This window comes from Capra hircus, chromosome 29 (genome assembly GCF_001704415.2).
Source record: "Capra hircus breed San Clemente chromosome 29, ASM170441v1, whole genome shotgun sequence".
NCBI lineage: Eukaryota > Metazoa > Chordata > Mammalia > Artiodactyla > Bovidae > Capra > Capra hircus.
This window is the reverse complement of record NC_030836.1, coordinates 21,510,834-21,530,982: the sequence shown is the minus strand read 5'-3', so window position 1 is coordinate 21,530,982 and position 20,149 is coordinate 21,510,834. Positions and strand designations below refer to the sequence as shown.

Here is a 20,149-nt window from a genome sequence, read left to right as displayed (position 1 = left end):
ATAAAGTCAATTATTTCCTATTATAAAAGTTAAATTCTCTTGTCCTTATTTCTCTGAGTCCCTGAACACTGGACAAAATTTTCATCTCTAGCTTAGATTAATGAAATATCTTGCTTAAAGTTTTTATCTTTGAGAGTTTTTTTCTGTTCTGTACCTTCTTACAGTGCATGCATGCTTAGTTGCTCAGCTGTGTCCAACTCTCTGTGACGCTATAGACTGTAGCCTGCCAGGCTCCTCTATTTATAGGGTTTTCCAGGCAAAAAGTGATACACCTGAATGGGGCTTGTGTGCTATAGCATAAATGTTGGTGTATAACATGGAATGATATGTTCACCCACTGTCAACTAGGCGTAGTTGACTTGATGGGGGTTTACATGTGCCGACTGAGGAAAAAATGTAGTGTGAAAAGGTCGGTAGGATAGGAAGTGAATAATGTGCTAATGGAATTTACCTGGATCTTCAGGCCTGATTGATCTAATCCCGTAGGTGACACTTTTACTCCATGGTAGAGTATTGCTGAGTACAACTGAAAATATGGCCAAGTGGATTATCTGGCACTAAGTTCGTTATAAACCATTTAAGTTTCATTGGCATTCAGTTCAGTTCAGTTCAGTCGCTCAGTCATGTCCGACTCTTTGTGACCCCATGAATCGCAGCACGCCAGGCCTCCCTGTCTATCACCATCTCCTGGAGTTCACTCAGACTCACGTCCATCGAGTCAGTGATGCCATCCAGCCATCTCATCCTGGGTCATCCCCTTCTCCTCCTGCCCCCAAACCCTCCCAGCATCAGAGTCTTTTCCAATGAGTCAACTCTTCGCATGAGGCGGCCAAAGTACTGGAGTTTCAGCTTTAGCATCATTCCTTCCAAAGAAATCCCAGGGTTGATCTCCTTCAGAATGGACTGGTTGGACCTCCTTGCAGTCCAAGGGACTGTCAAGAGTCTTCTCCAACACCACAGTTCAAAAGCATCAATTCTTGAGCTCTCAGCCTTCTTCACAGTCCAATTCTCACATCCATACATGAGCACTGGAAAAACCATAGCCTTGACTGCCTTGACCTTAGTCGGCAAAGTAATGTCTCTGCTTTTGAATAGGCTGTCTAGGTTGGTCATAACTCTTCTTCCAAGGAGTAAGTATCTTTTAATTTCATGGCTGCAATCACCATCTGCAGTGATTTAGGAGCCCCCCAAAATAAAGTCTGACACTGTTTCTACCGTTTCCCCATCTATTTGCCATGAAGTGATGGGACCGGATGCCATGATCTTCGTTTTCTGAATGTTGAGCTTTAAGCCAACTTTTTCACTTTCCTCTTTCACTTTCATCAAGAGGCTTTTTAGCTCCTCTTCACTTTCTGCCATAAGGGTGGTGTCATCTGCATATCTGAGGTTATTGATATTTCTCCCGGCAATCTTGATTCCAGCTTGTGTTTCTTCCAGCCCAGCATTTCTCATGATGTACTCTGCATAGAAGTTAAATAAGCAGGGTGACAATATACAGCCTTGGCATACTCCTTTTCCTATTTGGAACCAGTCTGTTGTTCCATGTCAAGTATCCTAAAACTGAGATTCATCCTCCATCAGACAACCATAGCTAGCTAGGAACTCTTGAATGATGTCCTTTACAAACAAGGCAATTTTCCTATATTGTCTACACTACTGGACTCAGAAACATTTTTTTGTTGGCAAAACTCCATTCCTGGATACTCATGGAGTTTGTTTTACACCCGATAGAATGAATATGTTTTATGAAGTCATCTAGTTTTCCTCCTATTCCTGCTCTTCAATATCAAATCAGTAAAATATCATGATAGTGGAAGAGTTTGATATCTTGTGGGATGTTGAAATCCTCATGGTCCCTATAGGTTATATCACGGAGCTGAAGCTGATGTGCAAGATAGTAAGTGCTCTGTTATTTTTGTCAAGTATATGTAAATTGCTTCTGGAGTTTTCTATTTGTCAGGGTTAAGAAAATTACATTTTCCATACTAATAGATGCATGCCACGTACCAGAATATTTATTCTTACATTTCAGTGAAAAGACTACATCTGGAACAACTACATCTGGATAGTAGTATGAATTCCTGAATTTTTTTCAAAATTGTGATATCTTAATTGGTCCTTCTATCAAATATGAGTTTATTTCCTGTCTCAGGGAATAAAAATTATGAAAACTGCTAAGAATACCCATACCAAGTACACATTCAGGAAAAATAAAATAAAATTAACCACTGATGTGTTCAAAGGCACAATAGTCATAGTGTAACATGGACTTAGGTCAGGTACCTGTCCATCTCCTGATCCCCACAAGGCATATCTATCTCCCTAAAGCATAGTAAACAGTTGAGGTCGCTTTGATTATTAGAAGGAAGCTTTACAGTAAAGGCTTGAGATCGGCATTCCTTTCATTCACTGGGCTCTGGGTCCACAAATTGGCTCTTGTCTGTTAGAGCACCTGCACCATATTATGATATTTAGCTATTGTCTTGTTCTTTATTTATTCCTTTATTCTACTCTAAGATCCTTGAAAACATGGTTTGTGTTTCATTCACATATGGGTCCATCATAATCACTGGCATATAGGTGCTCAGGTGACATGTTTTGGATGAATAAATAAGTGAATGAGTGAATCAATGGATTAATGCAGACATTTACTTGCAGATCCAGATGTTATTGTGAGATGATTTTTTAATCCTTAAGACTTCAGTTCTTATCAAGTTGGAAATTCCTTCCTCTGCTGGTTTTGCTTGGCTCAAAAGTCTTTGACCTATTAACACAAAATCATATGGAACAAAATTGACTTTCTAAGGAATGGACAAAGTAGGAGATTGGAGAATTTTAGGGTGGTGCAGTGGAAGAACAAGGGTCTAAGGACATTAAAAGTACTGACAAGAGATGGCCTGAAGCAATAGACCATGGAGGTCTAAACTAGTTAGGAAGGGAATGTTGGAGGAGGTTGGTTATTTAGTTAATTGTAGGTGTTATTTTATATTCACGTCACATTTATTATTTGAGTTCAGAACGTTAGCTACAACTAAAAATGATGATACAAAGAACATATTAATATCCAAATGTTTTATTCACTTTGAGGATTTTATTTCAATGCCTGTTTATAATGTTTGCCATAGTTCCTGAAAAATAAAGATGAGATGAGTGATAACCAATAGTTTTATGAGTTTGTTCACCATTGAGTATTAAGAGGAAGAATAATTGTAGGGCCTTTCATGTAATAGGTTCTCAAGAGATATTTTTGACCTGAAATGAAGTATTGTTACAGCAAGGATTGTGTTTTTCAATCACAGAAGAAGCCATAAAGATGAAATTGCCATGTTTGTTTCTTATTTTTCTTTGCATCTTTTTCTCAGTAACTGGCCCTCAAGTCCAATAAAACAGTTGGTGAGTGAAATGGCACTATAAGAACTATTGTTTCATCTCAGCCCTTAATTAGCTATCTACCAAAACACTATTTAACAACCAAGGTAAAAGTCAAGTTTCTATAAAACTGTAAGAGGGAATCAGAGAATTTCAATGCTCAGGAATAATAAGCAATAAAAATTGCTATTGGCTTTCCAAAATTGTGTTATTTTATTCATTGATAGATAACTCAAAAAGAAAGGTAAAAATGGTCATAAAGGGTAGCAAGTTCACATATTATCAGCCCTTAATAATATAGAATATTATAAACTATAAATATGTCATAATAATTGAGTCCTACTTATGTATGTCATTTTAAAATTTGATAGATAATTGGTGAGTTTATGTTAGGAACAGGAGATGATATTATTCACTTGGATATTTATGTATATATGTGTTGTTGGTGAAAAAGAGTATGGCATAAAGATAGACCCAAGGAATTTACTCTCTGTTAGGGAGAATATAAAGGGCTTCCCAGGGGGCACTAGTGATAAACAACCCGCCTGCCAATGCAGGAAACATAAAGAGACAGGTTTGATCCCTGGGTCTGGAAGATCCCCTGGAGGAGGGTATGGCAACCCACTCCTATATCCTTGCCTGGGAACCCCCATGGATAGAGGAACCCAGCAGGCTGCAGTCCATGGGGCTGCAAAGAGTCAGACAGTGCTGAAGCGACCTAGCATGCATGCAGGGAGAATATATGTATGTGGTAGTAGATAGATTCTCAGATTAAGTAAAATATAATTTATCTTTATTATGTTTACCTTCCTTCTTACTTACCTAGACCAGTAGGCGCTGACCTTTTTGTATGAACAAAAACAAGTCATTTTTTCCCAAGTTCTGATGTTCCTTTTACATTGGAGTTTACGTCTGATGAGCTTTTTGTGCTAAGAGATGTTAGAGAGGATGTTTTCAGCCCCATTGTAAAACTAGACAGAATTCCCACAGTCCAAAATGAGGGGGAGAAGAAGAAAGGCCAGGTGAATTTGCCAAGTTTCAGAGGTTACAAGTTTATGTGGATCTGCTGATAAAGGCCTCTCCTTCAAATCTTTTTGGAAAACTGTTTCAAAAGTTCCAAGTGTAAGACAGTATTTAGTAATGTGAATGAGGGTTGCATCAAAGATATGTGAAGCGTAAGACACAAAATAAAGCATGTTGAATTGAAATCCCAGAAAACGTGAAAAAAATTAAAACAAACCCTGGATTAGAAGAAGGAAGCTCACACACACACACACACACACACACACACACAAAACACACACACACACAAGCATAGACATACACATTTTTTCATCTGCATCAGAGCACCAACAGAGTGTTGCCCCCTGAGCATAAAAGCAAACCTGATCAAATTTTTCCATGATGATATCATCTCTTCCACTTACATGCTCACATCCTGCATTTTAACCGCATTCAGGCACATGGGCAAGACAAAATTGTAAAAAATAGTGTAACTGGGGAACTATTTTCATGATATTTGATAGCACTCATTGTGGTCACTGCTGTTTCAAAGCACTGTGGATATAGAATATTGCGTCAAGAAAAGTCACTCTCGCCATATGGAAAGTAGAAAATCAATTAATTTAAAATGAGCTGTTACTAAATGCTTTGGAGAAATTCAGGTCATTTAACAAATCAATAATGATTATGCATGCCATTTATTAATGGGGAACATACCCAGATTTTATAATAAGAACATTTTTAAGTGGCTGGAAATCAGGGGAGAAGGGTTTCTTTTTAATTTAAACACGTCTGGAGATTGCTAGATGAGTTAAAATATAAGTACTCACCATACTGACGTGTGTGTGGTCCAAGAGAGGTGGTACTGGTACATTACAGGCTAATGGCATAATGTTTTTTAGATGAGGTAACTGCGTTTACAGTATATAAAGCTTTTCAAATGTATCTTAAGCTTTTAGCGGCGGACTACATGAATACCTTCTATTGTTTCACTTAGTAGTTTGAAAATGCATTACATATCATGCATGAAGCTGTCTAGTATGTGTTCAGTGTTTATATTACTTTGCCAGTCATGTCTAATTTCACACCAGCATAGGTTGCTTGTCCAATGAATAGCTTGCTAGCACCACTGCTCCATATAAGAAATAAGCAGCAATCTGTGTATACATTTATATATGTATCATTATATACATATAAACTATATTATAAATTATAAAAGAGGAACAATACTGCATTTTGTCCCATGTGGTCATATTTGCTTTAGTGTTTAAAGACTGAGAGTAAATGTCTGACCTTTTTCCCTCAGATTCAATGAATTCCCTGTGATAGGATAATGAAGCAAGCATTTGTTCAATTCTTACTCTGGGCCAAATAAGCTTTTTACATGGATTAAATCATCAGATAGTTTAAAACTTAAGTTACATCATTTCAACTCATAGCTCAAAATTCTCCAATGGCACATTGACATACGTGGAGTAAAAGCCGAAATATTGCTAACAGTCTTTAAGGCACTATATGCTCTGATTCCCAGCTACCTACCTGGTATGATTCCCTATGACTTTCCCCTCACCCAACTTTGCTGCAGCCGTGCAAGCTTCCTTGCTGTCCTCTGAACCCAACAAGGAGGTTCCACCCACCACAGGGCCTTTGCACTTACTTTTCTGTCTTCTTAGGGTTGTCTTTCTTCACATGTGTGTATGACTCGCCCCTCACTCCCTTCACATCTCTGTTCAGATGTCATCTCTTGGCTGACACCTAACCACTCTATATAAAGTACCTTTTAAGGTTGCAGTTCTAGATTTTTCAACAAATAGTTATTGAATGGTAACTGTGTTCAAGATGTTCATAACTAAAAAGGAAAATAGTAAAGCATTACTCTCACCTCTCAAAGGGTTACAGTCTAGTTATGACAATAAAATACGAATGTATAAAAATGCAGATATCAATGGTAAGTACTCAATAAATGGCATGTCTCAATGGTTCTCAAACTTTGTATCACCATAACATATATTGCATTGATGAAACTTTATCAATTGCTCAATAAACATTTATTGAACAGCTAAAATATGCAGGACAAGGTAACTTGTGGAGTGGCAGGGAAGGGAGAATAACTTTAAGCTAATAATTACACCAGCAGTAAATTATAGCTTTGTTACATCTAAGTATGGGAGAGTCCAAGTTATATGAGCAAGTAAGAAGACCTAACTTAGTCTTGTAGAAATATTTATCTATTATTCTGTAATAGGAATGGGCATTAGTCAGGCAGAGAGGGAATAGTGAATGCTTCAAGTAAAGAAAATAGCACATATGAAAGCCCTTGAATATCAAAGAATGACTTTGAGGAACTAAAGGTAAATGAATGTATGGATACTAGAATTTAATAGTAGAGCATTAAGAGATGAGGCCAGTGCTAAGTTTTGTTGGATGTTGTCCTCTATTTTAAGAACATTTCACACTGTTTTAAGCAGGAACATAATCACGTATTTAAAAAGATAACATCAGTAGTGTGAAGAATGGATTAGAAGAGGTAAAAATGGGACTGAGGACCCACTTAGAAAACTATTGGCCATTTAGCCTAGGATGGTAGCATAAATACTGGAAAGAAGTAGATGGTTTTGAGCTATACTTTTGGTGGGCTTGGCAGGATTTGGTGATGAATTAGATAGACTAGATAAGGGAGATTGGTTCAGGATCTCATAAATAAAGAAATGGATGACAGTGTTTTATTTTACAATTGAAAAGGCTGAGGAAGAGTTGAGTTGAGGGAAGATCATGGGTTTCTACATACTGTGCAAAATGCCCCCATTGGTAGGGGCACTGTGGGCTCTCTGCCATACCAATCCTTTAATTTCTGCTCAAGGAAAATATAAGCAAATGAGTAAGAGGGGGACTCTAGCATTAACCTTGAATATGCCTTAATTGCCATAGTCCTTAAAAGATATTCAGTTATAAACCATTAGATCAGTAGTTTTTTTTTTTTTAAATCACAAACATCTGTAGACTTAACTCTTAAATTGAAACACATCATTGTACACCAACATCTACTGATACAGATAGGAGATTCTATAGGGGTTCAGGTAACAAGTCAATTGGTCAGCGTGCTCAGGAAGTTTCTGTGGAAGCAGTGAAATTTGAATCTCCCAGACCTGGTATTAATAGATGGACAGAGAGAAAAGGCAAATACAAAGTAACTTTGTGGTTAATGAACCAAATATTGAAGTTGGAAAGATATAAGCATATTCTAGGAGTAGTGAACGCTTGATTGATGTGAAGAGTTCATGAAGAGAATTTGGCACACGGACTGATTAAGCTGATGAACCTCAAAGCTACAAGGCTTAAGCATTTGAATCATTTGCAGACAGTGAGCTGGAGACTGAAAGCATTAAACATCATATGATGATGATGTTCAAATTTTGTTAGAAGGATTGGGGTTAAAGATAGGAAGAATGTTTTGTGAAGTTTCTGCCTTTGTTCATACATAAAATACTAAAGTATTTAGAGTAAGAATGTCAATACTACATTGCATGGAGCAGGATATTTGAATACATATTTATTAGAAAATGGCAATGAGCTGGACTACTTATTGGCCACAATAAGAAGGGATTAGGGATGAATCAAAGCAAAACTATGGTTTTTGAGGTTTGAAAAACTACGATGATGTGGGGACAAAACTAACAGAATGAAGTTCTGTTTGGGAGAGGAATATAATAATTTGATAGTTATCCTGGATGGCAAGATATATAAGTGGAAATGAGGAATATTTTTGAGACCATGTCTATATGTTTTAGTGATCATTAAAACCCCCAACAGTTCACTGAAGCCACAGGCTGAATTTTATATCATTTTTCAAAAAGGTTCTCTTTGTTTCAGTTTTCTAACAAGCATATATTTATACCTTACTACATGTCAGGCATTTTAAGAACTTTTCATAGAAACTCATAAACATCCATCACAGCAACCCTATAATGTAGACACTATTATTAATGCCATTTCACATAAAGTGAAGTTAGTTTGCATACCTGAAGTTACATAAGTAGTAAATCAAGATTCCAGATTCAAATCCAGGCAGCCTAGCTCCAAAGTTTGTGCTTGTAACCATTCCATTCTGTTGCCTTTTGCTGGGCAAATGCTTTGGCTATACTCAGACTCGTATTTATCCAATAAATTTTCCATAAGCATTATTTGATAGATGCTTGAACTGTGGTGTTGGAGAATACTCTTGAGAGTCCCTTGGACTGCAAGGAGGTCCAACCAGTCCATTCTGGAGATCAGTCCTAGGATTTCTTTGGAGGAAATGATGCTGAAGCTGAAACTCCAATACTTTGACCACCTCATGCAAAGAGTTGACTCATTGGAAAAGACTCAGATGCTGGGAGGGACTGGGGGCAGGAGGAGAAGGGGACGACAGAGGATGAGATGGCTGGATGGCATCACTGACTCTATGGATGTGAGTCTGAGTGAACTCTGGGAGTTGGTGATGGACAGGGAGGCCTGGAGTGCTGCGATTCATGGGGTCACAAAGAGTCGGACATGACTGAGCGACTGAACTGAACTGAACTGAGGATAAGATGGTGAACAAAAGTGTACACTGTTCCCTTCCTTCTGGACTAAACCATTTAGTGGGAGACAGTTGCTTATCAGTTAATCTCTCATGGAGACATGGCAGCAAGAGCACTTGAACATTGTGGATTTTAAGAAATTATGAAGCGGAATTGAGGGGTGGTGTTTTGGAGTAAGTGATCCATCGTCTGGGATTGAGAGGTAATTGGACAGAGATGTAGAAAGGACAGAGATCAGTTCTATGCACGGGCTGTGTGGCTGGAGGGAGAATGGTGAGGATGGGAGGGTGGGAACCGAAGCCAGTGTGGCTATGGAAGAGTGAAGGACCACGGAGGCCACTATGTGCCCTGGAAGCCACTGGGAGTGGACGCCTAAGGGAGGCTACAGAGGCCACTGTGGGGGCCACTTTCCCATAGTGCACCTATGGAAGTGAAGGGCCGTGGTCCTCAGGTCAGTAGGTAGAAGCCAGGCTAATACACACCATGGAAGCCACATTATAAGTGGCTCTCTGTCTTTATAAGCGGGCTTCCCTGGTGGCTCAGACAGTAAAGAATCTGCCTGCAATGCAGGAGACCTGGGTTCAGTCCCTGGATTGGAAAGATCCCCTGGAGAAGGAACTGGCAACCCACTCCAGTATTCTTGCCTGGAGAATTCCATGGAGAGAGGAGCCTTGCGGCCACAGTCCATGGGATCACAAAAAGTCCAAAATGACTAAGCGACTAACACTTCTCTTCATGAATATAAACTCTCAAACTTTTCCTATGTATTTGTGGGCTTATTTTATTAATTACAGATGTGGTGATGTAACTGTTTTTCAACTCTCATCAGGGTATTTCGTGTAAATAGACTGAAAGTAGACATGTATTTGAAAAAAATAACGTTAATTGGAGATAAACTATGGTCTAGGATTGGTAGTAGGCATTTTCTAAAATACCTTGTTTAATTCTCATAAGAAATTACAAATGATGAACCTGAGGTTCCAAAGGTTAAATAGATTAAACAGGCATTCTTGATCATCATCTTATTGCTGGTGATTTGCATCCTTAAAACTTTCCTCTTTGAATTACTAAAAGTTTAAATCCCAGTGTTCCAAATTTACTGAGCATCTATGGAGATACCATTATGGGCATTTACAATGCCCCAACTCTGCAGTCCCATAAATTATTTTTAAAAAGTTGCTCAAAAAGTGTTTCAAAATCAGCACTAAAATAAAGAATTTCCTGGAATCCATCCATAAGGCAATCTTTGGACTTTTGAAAATGCTTTTCTTTATTGGATATCATATGGATGGATACTAAAAAGGAGTTTTCACCAAAGTATTAGAGCCCTGTGAACTTGAAATCTGCTGCCAATAGTCATACATTATCATACCTTAGAATGTACAAAATGTTGTTGGAAAGGAAAAATTTAAGATGCATTTAAAATAATTTTCCTGTCTATTTCCTTAAGGTAATTTCTTGATTGTAGCAAGGACACAGAAAACTGACATACACTCTCAAAAACATTTTTTGAAGTATCATCAATTTGTTTGAGTTTCTATAAGTAATACTTAACAATTACTGTTCATTTTGTTGAGACTCTGAGGGACTGTCACACCTGACAGTCTAACACTTGTCAGTCTAACAGTCCTTTCTTTAAGAAATCTTTCATATTCAGAGAATGTTTCTCTTCCTTCCATTCAGATCTCACTCTTTCAGTCTGAATACTATAGCTGTGATTTAGAGGTGTTCCAAGATGGAAGTGGCAAAAGAAAAGTCACTGTTTTTTACTTCTGTGGGGGAAAAAAAAAGTGAAAGTGTTAGTCACTCAGTTGTGTCTGACTCTTTGTGACTCCATGGACTATAGCCCACCAGGCTCCTCTATCCATAGAATTCTCCAGATAAAAATACTGGAGTGGGTATCCATTCCCTTCCTCGGGGGATCTTCCTGACCCAGAGATAGAACCCAAGTCTCATGTATTGCAGGCAGATCTGTTATGGTCTGAGCCATCAGGGAAGCCCAAACTTCTGTAGAATTGTCTAAAAAACCTTTTTTTATTCCTTCCTTCCACCTTTGACAACAAAAGACTTAGTTAATTTTCCAAATAATTAATATTTGGAAAATTTGCATATAATTGATTTAGTACTTCTTAGTTTAAAATGTTATTTATTTCTTTATTTTTAAATTATTCCCCACTATGAACACAAGAGATTTTAAACTGGAAACCACATATATTTGCCTATAGATCTGATTGTTTAAATCAAAGTATTTTCATATTAAACTAGCCAGATTTCCCAATTATTCTGAAAAAATTGGAAGATCTAACAAGAAATTGTGACTGCATTTCTTTGTGGAAGCAATGAGTTAGAACTAAATAAATATGGCTGCCCCCCTGAACATAGCAGGAGCTGTTTAGTTTTCCAGTCTCCACCACTTCTTCTCGTCCCTTAGAGCTAGCCACTTCATTGTGTTATTTAATCTGCCTGACTTCTTCTGGGCCTTTGAGTTTATAATTTGCGGTTGAGATTACAATATTAGCAATTCTTGTTAGACATAAAATACCCTTGTGATCCTGGGCTAATTAGCTTTCTGGTCTCATTTTCTCCTCCATGTGCATTCTATACTAATCATAACACCCATGTCTCTGTCAGATTTTCACTTTATGGAATGTATTGCTTTTCATTTTTTAGGTTTGGTAAGAACTCAAATCCTTCAATTTTGTAAAATGTTGCTCCTTTGTGAGGCTTTTTTATAATGATGTCTGATCAACATCTCCCCAAAGTTAAAGACACATCCTAACATTTTCTAGAGAACCAAATTTAAGCTTCTGTTCAAATACCTGAGCTTCTGTTATGTTTCTTGGCGTATAATACCACGATTTTAAGTCTGTTCTCAAAGAAACAGAGTCTCCAGAAATGAACCTTGGCCTTGTCTGCCTCCAGTACCTAATGTTAGAACTGGAGTAGAGTTGTGATTTAATAATGATTGGTTGAATTGAATCATATTAAATTTCTATTTAAAATTTTTAGAGAGCCTCACCAATTAACTGAATTTTCAAGTGTAGGACTAGACTTCAGGAATTTTTAAACTAATCTCTGTCTAGTCATATGTAAAGCATTAGTTGGGAGAACAGAAGCTTTTTATAGTAACATGGCATTTAGATAATGATTCCCATGTGGATGTATATGTAAAATTAGGCACAATGCAAATAAAAATGGAAAGAATCCATTTCTTGTTGAATTTCGTATATTTTCTCCACTGTAAAGCATCTGGTGCTTCTTAAATAACTATCAATTACATAATAAGGTTTTCATAGAATTTAATTTTTAGAATAGCTTTAGATTCATAGCAAAATTGAGCAAAAAGTGTAGAAGAACGGTACATTTGTTGTAATCAATGAATCCACATTGATGTGTCATTTGCCACCCAAAGTCCATTGTAACATTTAGGTTCACTCTTGGTATTGTACATTCTATGGGGTCTGACAAATTTATAATGACATATATATGCCATTATAGTATCATTCATAATAGTTTCACTGCCCTAAAAACCCAGTGTGATCAATCTCACGATGAATCACTTGATCCTACTTCCCTCCTCTTAAACTCCTAATTATTTTACGTCTCTAGAGTGAAAGTCTCTCAGTCTTGTCTGACTCTTTGCAACCTCGTGGACTGTACAATCCATGGAATTCGCTAGGCCAGAATACTGGAGTGGGTAACCTATCCCTTCCCCAGCGGATCTTCCTAACCCAGGAATCGAACCCGGGTCTCCTGCATGGCAGGAGGATTCTTTACCAACTGAGCCATCAGGGAAACCCGATGGTAACAAAGGTTAAACTGCCTCTATAGTTTTACCTTTCTCACAATGTCATATAGTTGGAATTATACAACATGAAATCTTTTTAGACTGGCTTCTTTTACTTAGTAATATACATTTAATGTTCCACTGTGTCTTTTCATAGATCTTTTTTTTTAAGCACTGAGTATTATTCTATTTTCTGCATATGTAGCAGTTTTTCTCCACCTACTGAGGATATCTTGATTGCATCCAAGTTTTGGCAATTATGAATAAAGCTGCTGTAAATATATGTGTGCAGGTTATAATGTGGACATAAGTTTTCAATTAATTAGCATCTTAACATTTTATTGTCCATCTCATCTTTTAAACCTGAATTTTGAGCACTAGACCTTCATTTCCAGTATCATTTTATGTTATACCAGAAATAATTTCAAAGAGTTCAAAATACTTAACATCTTTTTCTAGCTTTTAATTTAAATAATTTCTTTATGATTTTACAGGGTGTACCAGGGGTACTTTACCGGGTGTACCAACTGGCTCAGATGGTAACAAATCCACTCGCAATGAAGGAGATCTGGGATCAATCTCTAGTCTGGGAAGATCCCTGGAGAAGGGAATGGCAACCCACTCCAGTATTCTTGCCTGCAGAATCCCATAGACAGAGGAGCCTGGTGGGCTACAGTCCACGGGGTCGCAAAGAGCTGGAAACGATTGAGTGACTCACAGTTTCACTTTCACCAGAATTTTACTGAGAAAGCTTATTTAATTATATTTTTTAATTTAAGTAAATATTCTTATATTGTTACAGCATGAAATTTATACCAAATTTTGCTGTGGGACCCATTCTCTAGAATGAAATATATCTTGAAGAGAGAAACAATAGGAAAGATTGATTTTTAATTCAATGCCAGTAAGTTCAGTTGCTATTGTCCTAAATCATAGCTCACTCTGAGGCATGAAGTCTATTGCAGAGTCCCCAGAAGTTGACAGTACTAGAAATAATTTTTCCCATTTTTAATTTCAGTAATTTGGTCTTGAAGAATATATTTTCATCCTTTCTAAAGCCACTGGGTAGTTATCTTCATATACCTTGGTACTGTGAATGTTCAATGAAATAATTTTATTGAGAGCTTTTTTTTTTCAATAAAATATATGGCAAAACTAAAAGGAGCAAGGGGATACAGTGGAAACTTTGATTCCATCATGGAAAGAGTGACTTTATTGCCTGCATATTTGAAAGTACATTCTATATACCCTTTGGAAAAGGAAAGATATTAGTTCTTGGCAATTTCCATTTCTTTTTTTATATATCTCTTCTGTTTTATATCTAAAATGTCTACTTGATGTAATCAAGGGGAATATTTTGTCTCAAACTTTTGTGAAAAATGGATTATTTAAACTACTAGTAAAGTTAAAAAAATAAACTACTAGTATTAAATTTTCAGTTCACTGTCTATGGAGAACTACAGATACCATTCTCTCCATTTTTTCTAGGTTTAATAGGTGAAAGAAAATACATAATTCTTTATTTTAATGTTACCTGGCTAAAACCTTGGGAAATAAATCAAGTGCTGAAATATATTAAATTCCAGGCAATTGTGAGCTTTCATGGAACAGTTAGAAGTGTATGGGTATAAGAGGCTGAATGATTTGATTTCAACTATGTATGAGCTCAGTTTTTCCAGCTTGGAAATTGGAGATGCTATTATATACCTAATTCATGACATTACTTTTTGAGAATTAAAAAAGGATAATCTGTATGAAAGTATAGGTTTTGTGTGCCTAGAGCATGGAGGCACTCACAATGCTAATGTGTTCCTTCCCCACCTACCATGTGTTTCAGAAAACAAAAGTCAGGGCTGCTTACGTGTGAAGCACTGTATCTGGCTCTGTGGCAGTGAAATGATGAACATCCTGGTTCTGTAGGTGTAAATTATCACCCGTGGTGGATTCATGTCAATGTATGGCAAAACCAATACAGCATTGTACAGTAAAATAAAGTAAAAAAAAAAATGGGAAGAGCAAAAAATAAAAATATTCTAAATATAGTTAATCACTATTGCCCTTCTGAAGCTGTAACACCCACAGCGTGGTAAGTAGGGCAGGCACATGTTGTACTCTGCAGCACATAAGTAAACTCTTTCCAAATGATGAACATGGTTGTGTATCTCAGTAACTGTATCCAGGGGAACTGCTGGATTTGAGGGGACTTGAAAGAAACGGGGACAATATTAGTTAGAGGGAAAGTAATCAAGCGGTCAAATATTGGACTTTCTAAACCTCCAAATAATGGCTTTATTTTTCCTATTATGAATTCTCTAATATGATAGTCACAAGCCACATGTGGCTATTTAAGTATCAATTGATTAAAGAGAAATAAAATTTAGAAATTAGTCTCAGTCACAATCACCACAGCTCAAGTGCTCAATGACCACATGCCACTAGTAATTACTAGTGGTTATTACAATGGGTAGCACAGATATAGATCATTTCTACCAATATTATCACAGAAAGTTTTACTGGAAAACTATTTAAAAGATGAAATTCAAGTTTAGGGGAATGATACAAATAAATTGTTTGCCGATCTTTTCCTGAGTTCTTATACCTATAGTAGAAAAAAATCAAATGTTTGTAAGAAAATATGAGAGAAGGAAGTCACAGGTAATTCAATATATTTTCCCTTTCATGGATGGCAGTGATAATAACCTTTATTGAACACGTATCGCTTCACTTGAATTATATTATTTTATTTGCACTCACACACACATAGTCAATGAGATGCACTTTTCCCCCCATACATGTTGAATAGAAGAGGAGACTGAGGAACAGAAACATTAAGTAATCTGCCAAAAACTATTGTAGCAAGAAAGTAACACAACTGGGTCTGAACTCAGGTAATTGGACTCCCAACCCCTAGCAGGTGATTCACTTCAGAGGTAAAACCAATACAATATTGTAAAATAATTAGCCTCCAATTAAAATAAATAAATTTATACTAAAAAAGAAAGAGGTAATGGATTGAATCAAAAGACTTTAGAAGTGAATTTAATCAGAAAATATTGATAAAATGTAAAAGTCACTCAAAATCTTACTACATATTTTGGAATTATGTAAGATATAAATGATCCTCTATGCATCAATCACCTTCCTCAAAGGTAATAACTATTAATTTGATGGATATCCTACTTGAATTTTCCATAAATTAATGTTATATAAATAAATACAATGTTCATGTTTATAAACCAACATATTTATATGTGACTTAATGGCATATATGGCCATCTATACTGTGTATGTGTGTGTATATACACACATCATAAAATGAAATTGTGGTGAACATATGTGTTTGTTTATTATCTGCCTAAGAGTATGTACTGAAAGTCTTATGGTTCAACACATACATTTATCTTATTTTTTAAAAATTATTGTACAGAGTTCCATTGTATTTGTATATTATGTACTATTCAACCATCGCTTTCTTGACACACTCTTATGTCTATTTTTTCTATTCAATCAGCATTGCAACAAATATACTTGTTCATATATTTTAAAGCACTATTATATTTGTAAGACATAGTACAAATATAAAATACTATTATATTTGCAAGATATAGTCTTAGGAGTAAATTGCTAGATTTAAGGATGTATGTATTTTAGTTTTAATAAATATAGATAATTGATGTTCATGAATATTTTATAAAGGTGATATTATACTATGCAATTTTTTAATATTATACTATGCAATTCTTTGAAAGCCACTATTTAACCAAATTGATTAAGGGGAATTATTATATGTGGGCTTCCCAGGTAGCTTAGTGGTAAAGAATCTGCCGGCCAGTGTAGGAGATGCTGGAGAGATGGGTTCAATCCTTGGGTCGAGAAGTCATTTCCTGAAGTAGGCTCCAGTATTCTTGCCTGGAAAATCCCATGGACAGAGGCGCCTGGAGGGCTACAGTCCATGGGGTTGCAAAGAGTCAGACACAACTGAACAATTGAGCATGCATGCACATTGTTATATGTATCTATATAAATATATATATATATATATTCATGCAAAAATTTTTTATGTCTAAGCCTAAAACGAACTTAGCCACAAAGAGATGGATCTTGGATATGAGACAGACACACTCTTTGAGTGACTTAGTAACTTAATATATTAGTTATGTAACTGTAACATCATTGGACAGGAAAACCCAGTAATAGTTTGATATCTGCAGGCTTCACCAATACACAAAGACTGCGTTTCATTTTTCATAACCATCTTTGTAAATGACCTCAACAGTCAACATTTTGTTTATATTTTTTGTTCACAGAGAATAGAAGGAATACTCCTATATACAAATTTAAATCATAAAATGCTTCTCCCTTGATCTTTTTTGCTTTCAGAGGCAAAGCTCTGTCTAGCCCAAATCGTCAAATACTTGGCTCAGGCTTTCACATCATGTAGAATCAAACTCTGACTTCATGGAATGCCACGAAAACTAGTTATATTCTATTAAAGGAACAAAAAATACCTCATGCAATTCTTTATAACATTTGGTATGGTAAGGGAGCTTTCTAGGGCTAAAAGTTTTGAGGTTAATAATAGAAAAATCTGTCCAGGTTCACACGCTCCCTTATCTTAAGCATTTTCTTATCCTGGAAGAGAAATGATGCAGAATGTAAATATGTTTCAAGTTCAGATAGCAGAAATCCAGCCAGAATTATTTTTGTATTACATAATAGAACAATGATCTGTGCTTTAAAAGGAAATAGTCTGAAAGAATGAAGGTAGATTGTTATTGCTGAAAGATAAAAATTTTTAATATTTCCTTTTCTTGGTATTGGTGATAGAGTCTTCTGGATGTTAGATAATTCTGTTGCTCTCTTTGGGCTTTATAATTCTTGTGTAATTCTTATTGTGTGTCTGTGTATACAAATAAGAATGGAGGTGTGTATGTTACATTTTATCTATGTTCATATTCATATTCGTGTTTCTTCTTTCACAGATGAGAAATACATTTATACATATTTTATGAGAAACACTGACAGAATACACAGATGAAAGAGAAGCCCCTTCCCCTCCCCATAAAAACAGTAGAAGAGAAAGAGAGTGGCAGTCTGAGCCAGGGAAAGGGTTTATGTACATTTACTTCTAGATATTAAAAAGGCAAGTTTATGTTTACAGGCATAGGTTTTCATACTCTCTTGATTACCAACTAAGTTTCATTTGTGTTTCATATCCTTTCCTATAGCTATTCACAACTCTATTTGCTGCTGTGAGGTCATACCAAAGCATTTTATTGAAAACATAAATGTGTCACTGTGATGACTGCCAGATATTCCACCAGAGTGAGATTTCTTTGTTTTTCAGAATCTACCGTTGAAGAAGATTCCATGCAAAGCCAGTGCACCCTCAGGCTCCTTTTTTGCCAGAGACAATACAGCAAATTTCTTATCCTGGTGCCGAGATTTAGGAGTAGATGAAACATGTCTATTTGAATCGGAAGGTTTGGGTATGTATATTTCCTTTAGAATTTTAGTTGATATGATATTAAAATTATTGTTTGTCAGTATAACTCTCAAAATTAACTTCTTTGTGTGACTCATTTCAGTTTTTTAACTTAAAAAAATGTAGTTTGTTGTAAACTTGTGGAGTTTTTGTAAACTTGCAGAGTTTTTGTAAACTTGCGTTTTTGAAGGTAGAAAAATTCACCCTCTTACTCTTGGTCACCTTGTGCATAAACTAACAGGAACATAAGTAGCAGAATTCTTTCCTGGCTAAAAATAAGCATATACAATGCAAAATAGGGGGATTCTTGGAAAAAATAGGGTTAAATTTTACCACCAGGCTCTTACCTGGAATAGAATAGCTACATGTATTCCAGCCATCCATCATGAGCACTTTTGTCTTTTCACCTCTAAAAAATTATGAAAACACTATCGCGTATAAGCACTTTGTTGAAACATAATTTAGGTAAGCTTATTTTTCGTTAGTGAAATTTGTTTTTTGCTAGTTAAAAATTAGGCAAACAAGCAAGAGGTTAGGGCAAATTGAAAATGATGGAATAAAAAGACAGGCGGGTCTCAAAGAGTCAGGCTCAAAGAGTCTTACCATATACCTTAGAGCTTAGGCTTACCCAGATAATTCTGGGGTTTTTGTTTTGTTTTATGATTGAATTTTGGCAAATACACTTCCAGACCACAGAGCCTGGTTTTGTATTTCCCTGGGAGAAAACATACATTGGACCATTTAGTGTTTTGACGTTACTTGGTACACTTAAATGTTCAAATCTTTTATATAAGATCTACCCCAGTGGTACTATATAATGGAAAATATTGGAATTAAAGACCAGTTTTAGTAAGGTGGAACTAAGTGAAGAAAGGAGACATTTAGGGGGTGGGGGAAATGCTTTGGTTCTTTTGCCTGAGGCTTTAAAAATTAATTTGCAAAACCACGTAATACCAAATATTAACATCAAAGTAAGCTGAGCATCCTTCAGAGAGAACAAGTATACAAATTACCTTCCTAGCACTGAGAATATTATTTGCCTTGAAGCCTCACAAAACAGAATTCCTTCCCCTGCTGGACCTAGGAAACTGATGCTATGGCAGCTAAAGTCTTGCTCATTTTATGTGCTTAAGGAAATTTGTATTTGTATAAAGAGTTAATGTGGTACGGAAAAGACTGTCATCCAATTTCTGAGAAGTCTCTCAGCAGAGAAGAGAGTAACATGAACTTAGACTAGGAGAACATTTTATACCTGAAAGAAAAAATAAACCAGAATAATTGCACAGTAGCCTACTCTATACAACAGTGTGCCGAGTGAATGCCTGTTGTATGAATGGACTTTGAATGTTCTTACCATTTCCTCACATCAAAGTGAAAAAAAAAAAAAAGCAAAAACCTTGGTGGATGATATATATGGATATAGTTCTTTTTCAAGGCTTTGGTAATTTTACAAATAGATTTTAACTTTCAGGTTTGTAGGTTTATGTGAGTGGAGGATTATAGGAAGGGAGTGAGGCAAAATTATTTGTGGGAAAAACCCATGAAAGAGCTATTAAATGTCTGTGGATATACATACACACACATACACATAAACTTTAAAAAAATCAATTTGTTTTGTGTATTTAAAATACACTTAGTATTTAAAAAAATGGAAAAGACTCTGATGCTGGGAGGGATTGGGGGCAGGAGGAGAAGGGGACGACCGAGGATGAGATGGCTGGATGGCATCACCAACTCAATGGACGTGAGTTTGAGTGAACTCCGGGAGCTGGTGATGGACAGGGAGGCCTGGAGTGCTGCGATTCATGGGGTTGCAAAGAGTCGGACACAACTGAGCCACTGAACTGAACTGAAGTATAAAAGAAGTACACTTTTCAGGTGTGCACAAATAACATCATTATTTAAAATCCTGGAGTCCTTCTACATTGCCACATGGGGAAACTGATT

At 36.3% G+C, this 20,149-nt stretch overlaps 1 protein-coding gene across 1 annotated transcript in view; it reads left to right on the top strand.

Moving 5' to 3' along the window:
- Positions 1 to 20,149, top strand: part of GAS2 (growth arrest specific 2) — a 139,874-nt gene that overhangs the window by 25,340 nt on the left and 94,385 nt on the right. The window contains exon 4 of the mRNA XM_018043608.1: positions 18,065 to 18,206. Within this exon, the coding sequence (XP_017899097.1) occupies positions 18,065 to 18,206 (142 nt within the window). The remainder of the gene's footprint in view (positions 1 to 18,064; positions 18,207 to 20,149) is intronic.